The 14,844-nt window shown below is 46.0% G+C and overlaps 1 protein-coding gene across 3 annotated transcripts in view; it reads left to right on the top strand.

Annotated features, from left to right (window-relative positions):
* The window catches only part of RPAP1 (RNA polymerase II associated protein 1), a 58,094-nt gene that overhangs the window by 19,676 nt on the left and 23,574 nt on the right, over positions 1 to 14,844 (top strand). For all 3 annotated transcript variants that reach the window (XM_066608300.1, XM_066608302.1, XM_066608301.1), the window contains exons 10-18: positions 2,862 to 2,963; positions 4,108 to 4,275; positions 5,318 to 5,530; positions 6,811 to 6,945; positions 7,363 to 7,542; positions 7,710 to 7,867; positions 8,597 to 8,776; positions 9,092 to 9,293; positions 14,691 to 14,800. In XM_066608300.1, coding sequence (XP_066464397.1) covers positions 2,862 to 2,963; positions 4,108 to 4,275; positions 5,318 to 5,530; positions 6,811 to 6,945; positions 7,363 to 7,542; positions 7,710 to 7,867; positions 8,597 to 8,776; positions 9,092 to 9,293; positions 14,691 to 14,800 — 1,448 coding nt within the window. The remainder of the gene's footprint in view (positions 1 to 2,861; positions 2,964 to 4,107; positions 4,276 to 5,317; positions 5,531 to 6,810; positions 6,946 to 7,362; positions 7,543 to 7,709; positions 7,868 to 8,596; positions 8,777 to 9,091; positions 9,294 to 14,690; positions 14,801 to 14,844) is intronic.

Genomic DNA, 14,844 nt, shown 5'->3' with positions numbered 1-14,844 from the left:
ACTTTCTCTCTTCGCTACATAGTGCTCATTGAGCTCTATGTAGCCTGTAAAGAAGAAGGCAGAAGCAGTTAAAAACTGCTTCTGCCCTCTCCTCCGGGTCCTTGGCTGTCACAAATAGCGCCGTATTTTTACTGTCAGCCTGGATTAAAGCCCAGGACCAAGAATGTAAATTTACTGTGCTTGGTCCTTAAGAGGTTAAAGATAATCTGTGAGCTCCGCTCACATACCTGTTTTAAGTAATACTGTATGCCCCATAATATGACCATTGTGGAGCATCTTTCCTAGAATTGTGTGTTCTGCTATTTTTCTGTTATTCCTCTGTGAAATGTATGAATAGATTGACAGTTGGCGAGTTTCAGTTGGGGCTGTGTGCTGGCAGACAATCAGTGCTGGCTGTAATAGACGCACTCCTCTGTCAGTAAATATGTTAGTAGCAAATTGTCAATTTTTTCATCAATTTCCATGATGAGTAACAGAGGAATGGCACAACACAGAGCTGCAGCATTGCTATTTTATGGGGAATACAAGTTTTGACTAAAATAGGCATGACACAAGAGCTCTTAGATCCTCTTAGGAGGCTGCAACACTCCAGAGAGATGGGGGTTTTAAGGATATGCTATCAATGTACATCCCTAGAAAACCTCTTTAAGGCCTCGTTCAGACGAGTGCTGTTTTCCCGAATGACAGGCGCGCAAAAAAAATTTAAATAGAACCAATGGTTTCCTATAGAACTGTTCAGATGAATGAATTTTAGACACGCAAAACACTCGCACCTGCCGTGGTGCACACACAGATAGGACCTGACCTATATTTGCCGCATGCTTTTCATAGACTCCAATGGGAGCTGGAAAGCACGCAGCTCGCACCACCGATCTTCTGAACGGGCTACTTCAAGTAGTACAATTAACCTGTTCATGCGATCTTTAGAGCAGTATAGCCGCAATCTTTTTGTGTGCCTATCATGTGCGAAAACCGCGCTTGTGTGAACGAGGCCTTAGGCCTCATGTCCACGGGGAAAATCAGGCCCGCTACGGATTCTCCATGGAGAATCCGTAGCGGGTCCCTCCTGCCCCACGGACATGAGGGATGAAAATAGCAATTACTCACCTCTCGCACGCTCCGGATCTTCTTTTCGCAGCGGCTTCATCTTCTCTCTGTCGCGGCCGGATCTTCTTTCTTCGGCCAGGCGGATGCGCAGGGCACGTCGGTTGGGTGCCCCGCGCATGCGCCGGCCTGAAGAAAAAAGATCCGGCCGCGACGGAGAGAAGCCGCGGTGAAGGGAAGATCCGGAGCAGGTGAGTAAATTCCGATTTTGGTCTCAATAGAAGCCTGCGGGAGACCTGCACAAAAATGGAGCATGGTCCAGATTTTTTCATGCTCCATTTTTTTAAAAATCACTTTTATTGACCATCCGCGGGTATTTATCTACCCGCGGGTGGTCAATGCATCTCTATGGGATGCGGATCCGCGGGCAGGAGAAGAGTTAAAATCCGCTGCGGATTTTAATTCTTCTTTTGCCCGTGGACATGAGGCCTAAGTTTTAATTCAAATGAAAGGGTGAAATCTGCTGCAGATCTGCAGCAAATCAGTGATGTGTGAAAGCACTCTTAAAGGCCACAGGCACACAGGCAAGTCGTATTCTGCATGCGGAAATAACCCTGAACCCAGCCGGCATCGATGCGTACCTGCCTTTTTTTTTAATCTTCTCTGTACTGCGGATGGTCTGCACGGCAAGCTGTCGGACATGCGCAGTACATGCATGTTTTTAAACCTCTGCTTTTCCTGCGTCATCGCCTAGCAATGAGTCAGAATCCACGACCGTTCCGCAATGTCATTTACTCCAATGGAAGCCGTCCATGTGGAACCCGAGCAAAAATAGAACATGCTGCAATTTTGTTTCTCCGCAAGCAAAAATAAAATCGCAATTGATTTCCGCTTATGTGCAGAAAAAAACGCTTTTCAATAGCATGCTATAGAAGGTATTTGCTGCGGAATCCAGAGTCGCCCCCCACCCCTCCGGATTCTGCAATGCAAATCTGCCCATGTGCAGGCGGACAGAGGCATTTCCAGGACTGAGCTATTGTAATGGATTGGCGGAGGTTTGCCACCAGTATCCCTGCCAACAGGTTAATCAATGAGCTGTACCGAGCTAATGTGTAGCTGGATCAACAGCTCTGTACACACTGCAGTGGAACAGGATGGTACTGCAGGCACAATTTACATTCAAGTGAATAGAAACTATGCCTATACTACCATCCCAGGCTACAGTGTACAGAGCTTTGTGTTTCCAGCAACATATCAGCTCTGTACTGTAACAAAGTGGCCAGACTAACAGCTGATCGTTGTGGGTTTTGGGCTTCAAATTCCTGCTGATCAAATATTTTTGTCTTATCCCAAGGATAGCTCCTCAATAGTTCAGTTCTGGAAACCCACTTAAATGAGTTTTACCAAAACTACAAGATATTTCCTATCCACAGTATAGGGAATAACTTGCTGATCGTAGGCGGTCACACCGTTGAGATCCCCGCCGATTTCAAGAACGTGGGACACCCTTGTCCCATTCTCCTGCCACTGCAGGGGGCGCTTCTTCCCCAGCGGAGATGTCACTCTGGCTGAGCATGCACGGTCAGTGCTCCGTTCATTTCAATGGGAATGTCGGAAATACTTGAGCAGGTGCCTGTGGATAAGGATAGGTGTTAACTTGTTATTCTGGTAAAGCCCCTTTAATTATATTGGTATTACTCAGTTTATCATTTTCTCACCTTTGATACGCTTCTTTCCGATCACATAGTAGCCAAATCTTTAGCATCTCTTTGGCCAGTATTGGCAAAACCCTTACTCTATATTCTATTTTATTATAGAGGGCCGGTTACTCCCTACAAGAGCTTTTCCATCTTTCTCGCAGCCAGTTTATTCAACAGAGAACTCTGTCCTTGCAGGTACTGGGACGTATCGTAAAGAAGGTAAGGAAGTGCCAAGCTGACTGTGTATATATGTTTGATGGCTGTCTGCTCCAATATCCCCATAAAGGTACATGCACAGCTCGGCCATATGATTATTTCAGTGATGAGAGAGACAATCTGCTGTAAAATAATTGGAGTTGTCGAAATGTTGATCCTCATTTTCTTCAACTTCTGCTGTTGAGGGACTGTTGGGAGACCCCCAGACACATTACATGTTTGATGTTGGCAATTCCACCAATCTAATGTTTATGTACAGTACATTGTAAATTACTTAGACAGACCAACACTGAAGCCCAAATGACATGGAAGAAGTAATGACCTATGTCTATATACTACATTATGGTTTAATTACATTAATACAATGTCCAGTAATTTAAAGGGCTACTTCGGTGAATTTTTTATTTCATTCAATATGTATTCAGTCCCCCAATATATATATATATATATATATATATATATATATATATATATATATATATATATATATATATATATATATATATGTCAGCTAGTATTACCTTGTTTAGTATATTCCTTTGTATCTGAAACTCCTAGAGTCCTTTCCTCAGGTGCTCATGTGATCTTATTCTGACTGCCCGAGATTTACTTGGTTTAATGTTCCTCTCAAATTAGTCAGTTTTTCAGGCAGCATAACTCCTGTGTGATGGACACTACCACACAAGCTCTTTAGAGGGGGATACAGTAATTCCTATCACTGTTACTGCAAATGATCACACAGCTACTGTCACACAGTTATAATGAAGGAGATCGCAGCTCATCTTCTTGACTGTATACTTATGGCCTGTAGCTTATTTTGATGAATATAGAATACAAACAGTAATGGTGCTGTCCTCCCAGCAGGCAGAGATGGTACAGGCTGTTGTGATATTCTGCTGATGTGTCATGCCATTGATAGCACAGAATAATGAAAGAGAAAGCAGAGACATATCTCAGCATCAAGATAGTGCCTGTTAGGCATCAGACAGATGTAAGTGCAATTTATGTAGGAGACATCCAGAGTGACAGGCAGGATGTAGGAATGGAAAATGTGTTTTAATGTATAGCTGAGCAATGAAATTACTCTTTACTAAGGAGCAATCTGGTAAATATATGTGCTGGTTTGAGACCTATGCTTTGCTCCTAGGCCAAACAAGGAGAGTTTGCTTCGGTTCTTAAGGGGAGCGTGCTACGACTTTTGCTGGATGCGGGGTTCCTCTTCCTCCTGCGCTTCTCTATAGATGATCCCATAGACAACGTTATTTCTGCATCTATTGGCGCATTGCATTCCTTATTGGTATCGCAAGATGACGAGGTAAGTAAAGAATGGACGTTTGACTTGAATTAGAAGGGATGTAAATTATCCGCCCTACTATGAACCGTATGAAAAGTGTTCTGCGTCATTTGTAGAGAAAATGTAGATCTCAATATCTGCCAGTTGCATGATTGATTTCCTTGTATGCAGCGTTCATTACTTTCATCTTGACAGCTCAAATACGCACTAGTAACAATAGATGCCTGCAATTGGCAAAGGTTAGCTCTACAGAAGCGTAACCTCTTCAGGAACCTGTCTACAACTATCATTCTCAGCTCCTGAACAGTTTACTGCACCAGTTCTGCAAAGAAGATTGCAGTACTGTATCCCACTTACAGGGGTAATATAGGCAATCCATACTCAGCCTGTAATGTATAATGCATATGGTTTTAAGATCAGCTATAATACATTGCTGGGCAAAACTGAAGGCATTAGTTACAGGGCAAATTGTAAGTAAATCAATGCTTTAAAGTCACTCTGTCAGGTCCGCTATCCTTCGCTATTTGATTGCAGCATAAGATTGATGGAGATGTGCCTAGCTCAGGGATATACGATTCCATAAAGTGATAGCATAGTACTAGGATATGCATTGACTTTATGAACTTTGGGCCCCCTACTGATCCTGAGACTGAAGAAGTCACTGCTGTGTCGCCTTTACTATTCTTTCCTACACAGTAACTCCATTCACATTTGCCTAAACTCAAAGAGAAAGCCTGTAAGTCCTGCCTACTCCCCAGCATACACCATAATTGACAGTCACAATCGCATTAGTTATTTGAATTCTTTACACTATTTCGAATATTATGTACTTTAAAAAACTATTCAGGGCCTTTTCAACACTTTTTTCTACCCACAATGCTGATACTTTTATAGCTCATCCATAAGGAATATTCTAGTTATTAACATTCTTATCATATACTGTTATCTTATTCTGTATGTTCTTTCAGCGTTAACTGTAAACATTTCTGGATGTTATTGCCTTTGAGGAAAAGTCTTGATTTAATGTGCTTTTTACTGTTTTTCATGTTATTTTTTGGGGCAGGAATACTTGGATAAGACCTTTTCTTGGTATCAAGGATCAAAAGTGTTTCCTTTCATACCCAACCAAGAGGAGGAGGAGGAGGAAGATGAGGAGGAGGATGAAGATGAGTTAGAGAAAGGCTTTATAAATAAAACCACAAGGAAAGCGGACAAGCAAAAGGATAAAGAAGAAAAGAAACCTGACTTTGATGTTGCTCGATATGATGCCATAAAGGTGAGACAGAGTTGCAGCAATATGAAAAAGTACCTACATTAAAGATGACCTTTGTTAGCATTCATTTGTCTCACTCATTGTGTCTTTAGGTGTAAAGTAACAGTTCTGGAGCACATTTTCTTAAAATTTTCCATTATGCTATTCCTCTATTAGCCCCGCAAGTCACACTGAGCGCAACGTCTAAGGGGTTAAATGGCCAGGATCTTGGTCAGTTGTGAAGGAGCCCAGCTGACTTCTGAAAGCTGGCCTCTTGCTACATGCATGGGCTTCGGATGTTATAAAAAACATGCATCTTAAGTAAGCCCACTAGTCACTGCTCTAAAAAGGCATATTGACGGGTCACTAATGGCTTACAAGGGTTGTCCCACAAAAAAGTTATTCCCTTTCTATGTGTGTAATTTTACATCTGTGCTTTTGGCAAGATTTCTACAATATGGTTTATTGCGAGCTCTGGGCACAGGTTTTCTTTAATTTACTTCTAGTTTTCATCTTGAGATTTTCTATAAACCAGGGGTGCACAACTTGTGGTCCATGATGCTATTCTATGCATCCACCAACTATCAGGACACAGAAATGCTTGTTTATGTGGTTGCTGACTTGTCATTTCCATATCAGAGAGGGAAGTAACAGACAGCTCAGGAGCAGAGCTTGCAATATACTAATGGTGCTCTGTGTAGCCATCTAATGGTGCTCTGTGTAGCCATCTTCTGGGTTCCGCATACTATGAGAATAGGGTCCCTTTTGCTTATGTTTGATACTCCAAAAAGTAGTATATTAATAAGTGGGGTGGCTGTATGCACATGACTTTCTAGTTTATGGGAGTTTTGCTCAGCTCGCCTTCTACCGCAGCACTATAATCTTCAATGGAAGGGAACCACATACATGCAAGCTCTCCTCTCCGGATTGCTGAATGCATAGAGTGAATGAATCATTTATAGCATATCCTTTTGATATGGCATAATGTGTCTCACATGGTAATTCCTTTTAGTAGCAATGGTCTCTTCTCATTACTTTCCATAGGGGAAAATCTGGAACAAAACCGCATAAGAGATGAATGCCAATTTTGATACAGATCCACAGCAGGCTTCGTCCTTCAGTTAAAGGGGTGAAATCTGCTGCAGATCTGGGTCAAAATCTGCACCACTTCTGTTACATGTGAACAAACCCTTAAGCTTTATTGTGCCCTTGAGTGTGGTTCAGTATGACAATGTGGCTCTTGGACCACAAAAGTTGTGAAGTCCTGCTATGAACAGTATTCTAACCTAGCTCACTTTTTTTAGGGACTTCTAAAGACAAAGTTTCACCATCGACTAAGATATATCCTGGAAGTTGTGAGGCCACCAGCCTCGGTGGTCCTACAAATTTTTGATATTCTGACAAGAGTGGCCCGACATTCTGCCACAGCATGCAGCCAGGTGAGGTTAATATCAATAGAAGGGTTCCAATGAGGCTAAATCTGCAAGAACTGTACTGGAAAAGTGAGCAAAAGATTTAATTTAACCTTTCCATGCACTTCTCATGTATTTAACTGCTTAATAAGGACCAAGAGAGCAGAATCTATGGAACACCCTTTGCATTATGTTCCAAACGCTGCACTAACTGGTGCAAGAGACGGCTGAAATGAAAAAAGGTGTATATTTTCATATGCATATGGTTGTATGTACAGTTTTCTCTAAGCATAAAAACCGGATCTAAGACATCCGAGGCTCCTCTAAAGACAGAATGGATGTTTTGGTCTGCCATCTTGACAGTTTCTTTCTAGAAATAATTCTGAATTCAGGTTTCAGTAAAGTTGGGATTTCTGCGTTAATGCCTTGCTGTGTTACCTATAGCTCCTAGATTGTCCGCGGCTTATGGAGACCATTGTACGCGAGTTCCTGCCCTTACAATGGAGTGTGGAAATGGAAAGTGATGATCTTGGTCCTTCTAGTCTCCATGGTGTGCCCTGTGCAGCAGCAATGAAGTGTCTACGGGTGTTGGCTGCATCAGGTCGTCATGCCGCTGCCAGACTAGTAAGTTGGCGATTGGTATTTGATAATATTACTTGGAGAAATGACCATGTATTATCATTGACAGCTGCGGTTCAAGTGCATTAGTGCACTTTTATATGACGCAGCTGCTGTAAAATAAATAACTGCAATCAGCAATATTAACCATGCGTTGTTTTTTTCTCTTATAGTTGAACACCTTTGACATGAAGAGTCGACTCAGCAGATTTGTGGTTCAGGAACCCCAAGACCTTCCTCTTTTGAAGGAAGAAGCAGTGAGATTAAGTACTGAGACGTTTCGACTCTGGGCTATAGCTGCCGGTTATGGCCAGGCCTGCGATATATACAGGTTAGTGAGGAGAATACTTGTGTGTATTGGTCAGTAAGGGATTTACATACAATGGCGATCGATTCAGTCAGCAACATAGGGATAGTTGTGTGTGATTGTTGTGTGTTTTGTTAGTGACTCATCAGTGCTGGATTCTACTTTATGTTCTACAGTGCTGAATTAAATTTATAAAGTAATATTCATTCAGGGATAGTGTCTTCTAAGACCCTAACAACAGAACAGATAACTTAAAGGGGTATTCTGGGCACTTACAATTGATGACCTATCCTAAGGATTAGGTAATCAGTAGTTGATCGGCAGGGATTCTCCACTTGGGATCTTTGCCATTTAGCTGATCCTCCAGCCCACTGTCAATGCAGCGATACCAGACATCCACCTAAGTGGTCAGGGCCTGGAAGTGTAACTCTCATTGAAATAAAGGGGAAGGATGTCTTCTATTACACTTCTGGCTCTTCATTGCGGGATCCCTGCCGATCGGTTAATTATCTGGCGTGGTGCCAATGCAGAGGTGCCAGATGTCCACAATGGTGATCAGGGTTGGAAGTGTTACAGAAGGCATCACTCCCATTAATTTCAATGGGAGTGAAGCCATCTATTACACTTACAGCCCTGATGACGGATCTTGACATCCGGCCACTCTGTCCTGACAGCGAGCTAGGGGATCAGCTGATTAGTGCCGATCAATTATTGATGACCTATCCTGAGGATGCTTAATGTTTTTTCCTGCAGAGAGCTGTACTCTGTTCTTGTGGGAATCCTCCAGTCCTTTCCTTCTTTGATCACCTCTTGTAAAGGGAACACAACGCCAGTAACCCTTTCCATCCAGCGAGCTGCTGCTGTCATTACTCTACTTACTCATGTGACTCAGACTGCAGGCTGTACATCCGAACTGGAGGCACAACTCCACAGGTAAGTAACATAAAGACAAAAGTCCACATGCCTGAGGACTGTAAGGAGTCAATACCCAAGGGGTACTGTAATTGAACATTTTCAGCTATATTGAAAGGGGCCAGTAGGAAATAAGACTCTATAGTTTTATTAAAAATAACCGCACTAAATGCCCTTCAGGTTTACATTATTAATTTCTTGTAAATTCAGTCAACAAGGTTTTGATGGTTAAAAAAACCCCAAAAACTTAATATACAGCAGTTCTAGGTAAAGACGGAACATACTCTGCCAATACTTCATTCCTATTAATGATTTGTACTTTTTGGGGATTTACAGCACACCTATAGACACGGAGCCTCAGGTTCCTCCACCGGCTGTGTCCTGGGCTGACATCACTGGACTGCTGCCTTCAGTGGATGGATGCCTGAGGAGATGTCTGCAGGAAATATCACGTAACAACGTCTGGGACCTTCTCCAACCCTTCACCACTGCATCCATCAACTTTCTGGCTTCTTACTATAAGGCAGCTGGTCTGCAGGTGTGCCTAAACTTGTATCACAGTGCCGCATCTGTATCTTACGCATTCATGTGTGCAAATGAACTTTTATTTCCCCATGACATCATGACAGCATACGCTGGAGGTTGCTCACCTGCTGACCTGAAGGGACAGGAAGAGGCAGAATATAAAAAGCACCTCCCCTCCACCAACACCAGTGTTTTTCCTGTCCCTTCAGGACAGCAGCGGCAGAACGCCAGCAATGCTGTCCCATGCCGGAGGAGGACTTACCGGCGAAGCGGCGGCGTGGATCTTTCGGGCAGCCCCGGCAAACCCAGTGGGAAGGACCCCATCTGGGAGCTTTCCGGGGACTGCGTGGGCCGGGGCCCAAGTACGGGTTGCCGGCACCACTGCGGCCGTCATTTCGGGCGGCGGCCGCCATCTCCGGTGGGCCGGGGTCCAAGTACGGGCTGCCGGCACCACTGCGGCCGTCATTACGGCGGCGGCCGCCATCTCCGGGTCCAGGGCCGACAGGAGCGCTCCAGGGGGCGTGGCTTCGGATACAGCGCGGTGACGTCAGGCGCTCCGCAAAGGGGGCGTGGCCTGGCGCGGCCGGCGCCAAATTCAAAAATCTGCTGCCCCTGCATCAGCTGGTGGTGTTTCTCCACGCTAAGGAACGATCCTAAGCACAGGAAGCGTTCCTGCAAGGCGCAAGATGTCGACCAGAGAGGACCCAGAGACCCTCCTAACTGTAAGTGGTCCAGTGGACCAACCTACACCTGCACTACATACACTTCCCGACTAACAGAGTTTCCCTTGTCTTACAGGACAGGGATACTCAAAAACCGAGGGAGGCTAGACGCAGGAGTAAAAAATGTCCAGTATGTCTAACCAAACTTGACGACTCCTGCACCAAAACGTTATGCGCTACCTGCTCCGCGAAAATTATGCAGGAGGAAAAAACTTCCCTTATGGCCGAAATTCGGTCAGTTGTCCGAGAAGAAGTGCAGTCCTCCCTCTCAGACCTCCAACCTGGGCCTTCCGGGGTTACACGCAGGTCGGTTCCGGCGGTGTCTGAGTCTGACTCCGACATAGCGGAAAATGTGGATTTTGACGGGGAAGTGACGCAGGAGGACAAGAAATATCTTTTCTCTACCGCGGACATGGATCAGCTGCTAAAAGCAGTACGCAGGACCATGCAGGTGGAGGAAGATGTGCAGCAACCCCGCACAGTCCAGGAGGATATGTTCGCGGGGTTACTCCCGCAACAAAAATCTTCATTCCCCGTAAACGCCACGCTCAAGCAGCTGATTCTAAATGAGTGGGAGAGCGTGGATCAGGCTCCGCTAATCCCCAGGGAATTTAAAGAACGCCTGTTATTTCCGGGAGATGAAGTGTCCTTTTTGGACGAGATACCTAAAGTCGATGCTGCAATTGCCATGGTATCCAGAAAGTCCGGGTTGCCCTTTGAGGATACGTCCCACTTAAAGGACCCGTTGGACCATAAGGTGGACACATCCATGCGTAAAGCCTGGTCTACTTCCGGTCTCATCATGAAAGCTAACATCGCGGCCACTTCCGTGGCTCGTTCCATGGCAATCTGGTTGGACCAATTCGCAGCCCTAGTGGACCAAAAAGCCCCTAGGGAGGAGTTCGCAAGCGGCATCCCTCTGCTGCGAATGGCAACAGGGTTCCTGGCAGATGCTTCGATGGAAACAGTCCGCCTCGGAGCCCGCATGGCAGCCCTATCGAACACCGCCAGAAGGGCAGTGTGGGTGAAAGAGTGGTCAGGGGACGCAGCGTCTAAAAATAGGCTATGTACCCTACCGTTCCGGGGCGGGCGTATATTCGGACCAGACCTGGATCGTCTGCTGGAGAAAGCAGCTGACAAGAGTCACGGACTGCCTGCCACCAGACCACCCAAGAGACCCTTCACCCCTCATCCCTCGTCTACGTACGCCGGGAAGGGAAAGACCGGAAGATGGTCTTATCCAAAGGGCGGAAGGGGTAAGACTTTAACTTTTGTCCCTCAGCCCATACTTTCGGGCCCGGTAGGGGGTAGACTGACTCGCTGTGCCAATAGCTGGCGTAGTATTACAACTAATGAGTGGGTACTGCACCTAGTGGCGGAGGGGTACAGGATCGAGCTACTATCCCGCCCCCCGGACAGGTTTATGATAACCCCAACCCAGTCTCCAGGCCTAGAACAGGCTCTGTTGGAGGGCGTACGGAACCTGCAGGGTCTCGGCGCAATTATCCCAGTCCCTAAGAAGGAACAGGGAAAAGGTTTCTATTCCCCCCTCTTTCTGGTTCCCAAACCAGACGGCTCCCACCGCACCATTATCAATTTAAAACAACTGAATAAATTCATTGAATATAGGAGATTCAAAATGGAAACCATTAGAACTGCAACTCCTTTAATTGCCAGGGATAACGTAATGGCTACAATAGACCTTAAGGATGCCTATTTTCATATCCCTATTTACGCCAACTCACAAAAATTTTTGAGGTTTGCGCTGAGGGTAGAGGGGGAAATCCGCCACTTCCAGTTCGTCTGCCTACCATTTGGAATCTCCTCGGCTCCGCGAATTTTTTCCAAGGTCGTGATGGAAATGGTGGCCTTCTTACGAAATCAGGGTGTCATGATCATCCCCTACTTAGACGACTTCCTGTTGGTGGCAGATTCCCCGTCTGCTCTGAGATCACACTTAGAGTCCACATTGCAATTATTTAAGGAGCTTGGCTGGATTGTTAACGAGTCAAAATCCAACATGGAGCCAGAAACCAGGAAGAAATTCCTGGGTGTCATCCTGGATTCCAGTCTACAAAATTCGTCCCTTCCTCCCCTAAGAAAACATCTTATCATAGAGGAATGTTCCAACCTATATAAAAAACATAGGGTAACGATAAGAGACGCAATGCGGATCCTGGGACTAATGACTTCGTGCATCGGCGTGGTCCCCTGGGCCCAATTCCACAGTCGCGGACTCCAGTCACTAATTCTCCAGAATTGGGACAAGTTGCAGGCTTCGCTTGATCAGACAATCCCTATTTCTGCGGAAGCCAGAGCTTCACTCCGTTGGTGGGTGTCGTCGGACAACCTGTCTCAGGCATCCGATTGGAATTTGGACCCGGCCGTAATAATCACGACCGATGCCAGCGCCAAAGGGTGGGGGGCCCACTTTGAAGGCGGTTATGTACAGGGGGCCTGGGACGTTCACGAGAAAGCTAGCTCATCGAACTTTAGGGAGCTTAAAGCTGTATGGAAATCCCTGCGTAGCCTGCAAACACGATTAGTGGCGAAACATGTGAGGATCTTCTCAGACAATATGACAACAGTATCACTCATTCGCCACCAGGGTACCACCAGGAATCCTCCACTACAACGACTGGCGGGGCGGATCCTTCAATGGGCGGAAGGCACAACAAAGTCCCTATCGGCCTTTCATATAAGAGGAGCCGAGAACTCAGCCGCGGACTTTTTAAGCAGAAGGAAAGTGGACCCAGGAGAGTGGGAACTCCATCCAGAGGTGTTCAGCCTTCTTGTGGAGAAGTGGGGGGTACCAGAAGTAGACCTCTTTGCGTCAAGCGCAAACACCAAATGCCGGCTTTTCTTTTCCAGAGGCGCAGAGAAACAGGCCCTGGGCACGGACGCTCTCTCTCACCCCTGGGATGGGGACCTAGCGTATGCCTTTCCCCCTCTACCACTAATCCCGCTTCTGCTAAGGAAATTACTGCAGTCAACCCTAACAGTAATTTTTGTAGCACCATATTGGCCCAAAAGACCGTGGTTCCCCCTCCTGAGATCCCTGTCAGTGGGAGAGCCCTTCCACCTTCCAACAAGACCGGACCTACTGTCGCAGGGCCCTCTTCTTTACCCGGAAGTTCACAAGTTCAGGCTTACGGCCTGGAGCTTGAGCGGGTAAAGTTCCTAGGAAAGGGTCTTTCCCCTAAGGTTATTTCCACCATTAGCGAGAGCCTTAAACCCTCGACACACAAAATCTACTCCAAAGTCTGGAAAAAATTTTCGGAGTGGTTAGGCCAGGACATCCAGCAGCTGGATCAGCCAGACGTCCGGAAAATCTTAGATTTTCTCCAGGCGGGCCTGGATAAAGGTTTGAGTCCGAATACGCTCAAAGTCCAAATTGCGGCCTTGGGGGCATTCTTCGATCTCGCGCTAGCGGAGCACAGGTGGATTAGGAGATTTCTTAGAGGGGCGAGCAGATTACATCCATTCACACGGGCCACGGCACCACCCTGGGATCTAACCATAGTCCTTCAGGCCTTATGCGACCCCCCATTTGAACCGATTACGGATCTATCCATCGCCTGGCTGACATACAAGGTAGCCCTGCTTGTGGCAGTTACGTCAGCCAGACGCGTGGGGGAAATCCAGGCCCTCTCACGAAGGGCCCCATATATGACTATCCACCCGGACAAAATAGTTTTTTCTTTAGACCCATCCTTCCAGCCTAAAGTATTGTCAGATTTCCACAGGGGCCAACCAATAGTTATTCCAGCCTTTTGCCAAAATTTCAAAAATGCAAAAGAACAAAAGCTCCATAATATAGACGTCAAAAGAGCGGTACTAGCGTACCTCGAGGCAACAGAAAGTTTCAGGAAGTCTGACAAACTTTTCGTTCAATTTCAGGGGCAGGCCAAAGGAAAGGCCGCTTCTAAAGATGCGATCGCCAGGTGGCTCAGGAGAGCCATCCAGGAGGCTTACAAGGCCAAGGGCATCCCCCCTCCAGAAGGATTGAAGGCCCACTCAACGAGAGCGGTGGCATCCTCTTGGGCGGAGAGAGCGCACGCATCGATTGAGCAAATCTGTAACGCAGCCACATGGACTTCAGGCCATACTTTCATCAAACATTATAGGCTGGACTTTAAATATAGTCAGGACGCATCCTTCGGTAGGAAGGTGCTCCAAGCCGTAATCCCTCCCTAAAAAGCCCATGCCACTTATTTGGTATTCCTCCAGCGTATGCTGTCATGATGTCATGGGGAAAACGGGAATTTTTTCTTACCGATAATTCCCTTTCTGGAAGACATCATGACAGCATACGGGCTTTTTTCCCCCCCTTACCAACATGGTTACCCTAGTTTGTCCAACACATGAGGTAATGTGTATGCTTTAACTTTGTTTTCTGAGGTGTGTGATGTCAATAAAAACACACCTTCTGGTTAAGTAACTGGTCACTGTGGTCATTTGGAACGCACTGGTGTTGGTGGAGGGGAGGTGCTTTTTATATTCTGCCTCTTCCTGTCCCTTCAGGTCAGCAGGTGAGCAACCTCCAGCGTATGCTGTCATGATGTCTTCCAGAAAGGGAATTATCGGTAAGAAAAAATTCCCGTTTTTAAGATCACAGTTGACAAGGCTGTGGTTATGGGGCGCTTATAATATATAGTATAACAACTGTTTTCTTCTTTGTCTCTTAGCCCTCACTGAATACCGTTTTATGTAACGAGGAGGTTGAGAAGCTGACGGACACCATGCTTCTACCGTTCCTGCATCATACGACTGTACAGTGCATGTGGGATTCTCTTCGGTAAAAGCTTTTCCTGTATTTTTAGATATTGTCATTAAATGATC

Source organism: Eleutherodactylus coqui, chromosome 6, assembly GCF_035609145.1.
Source record: "Eleutherodactylus coqui strain aEleCoq1 chromosome 6, aEleCoq1.hap1, whole genome shotgun sequence".
NCBI classification, from domain to species: Eukaryota; Metazoa; Chordata; class Amphibia; order Anura; family Eleutherodactylidae; genus Eleutherodactylus; species Eleutherodactylus coqui.
Note: the sequence above shows the minus strand (reverse complement) of the source record. Positions and strands in the feature narration are given on the sequence as shown.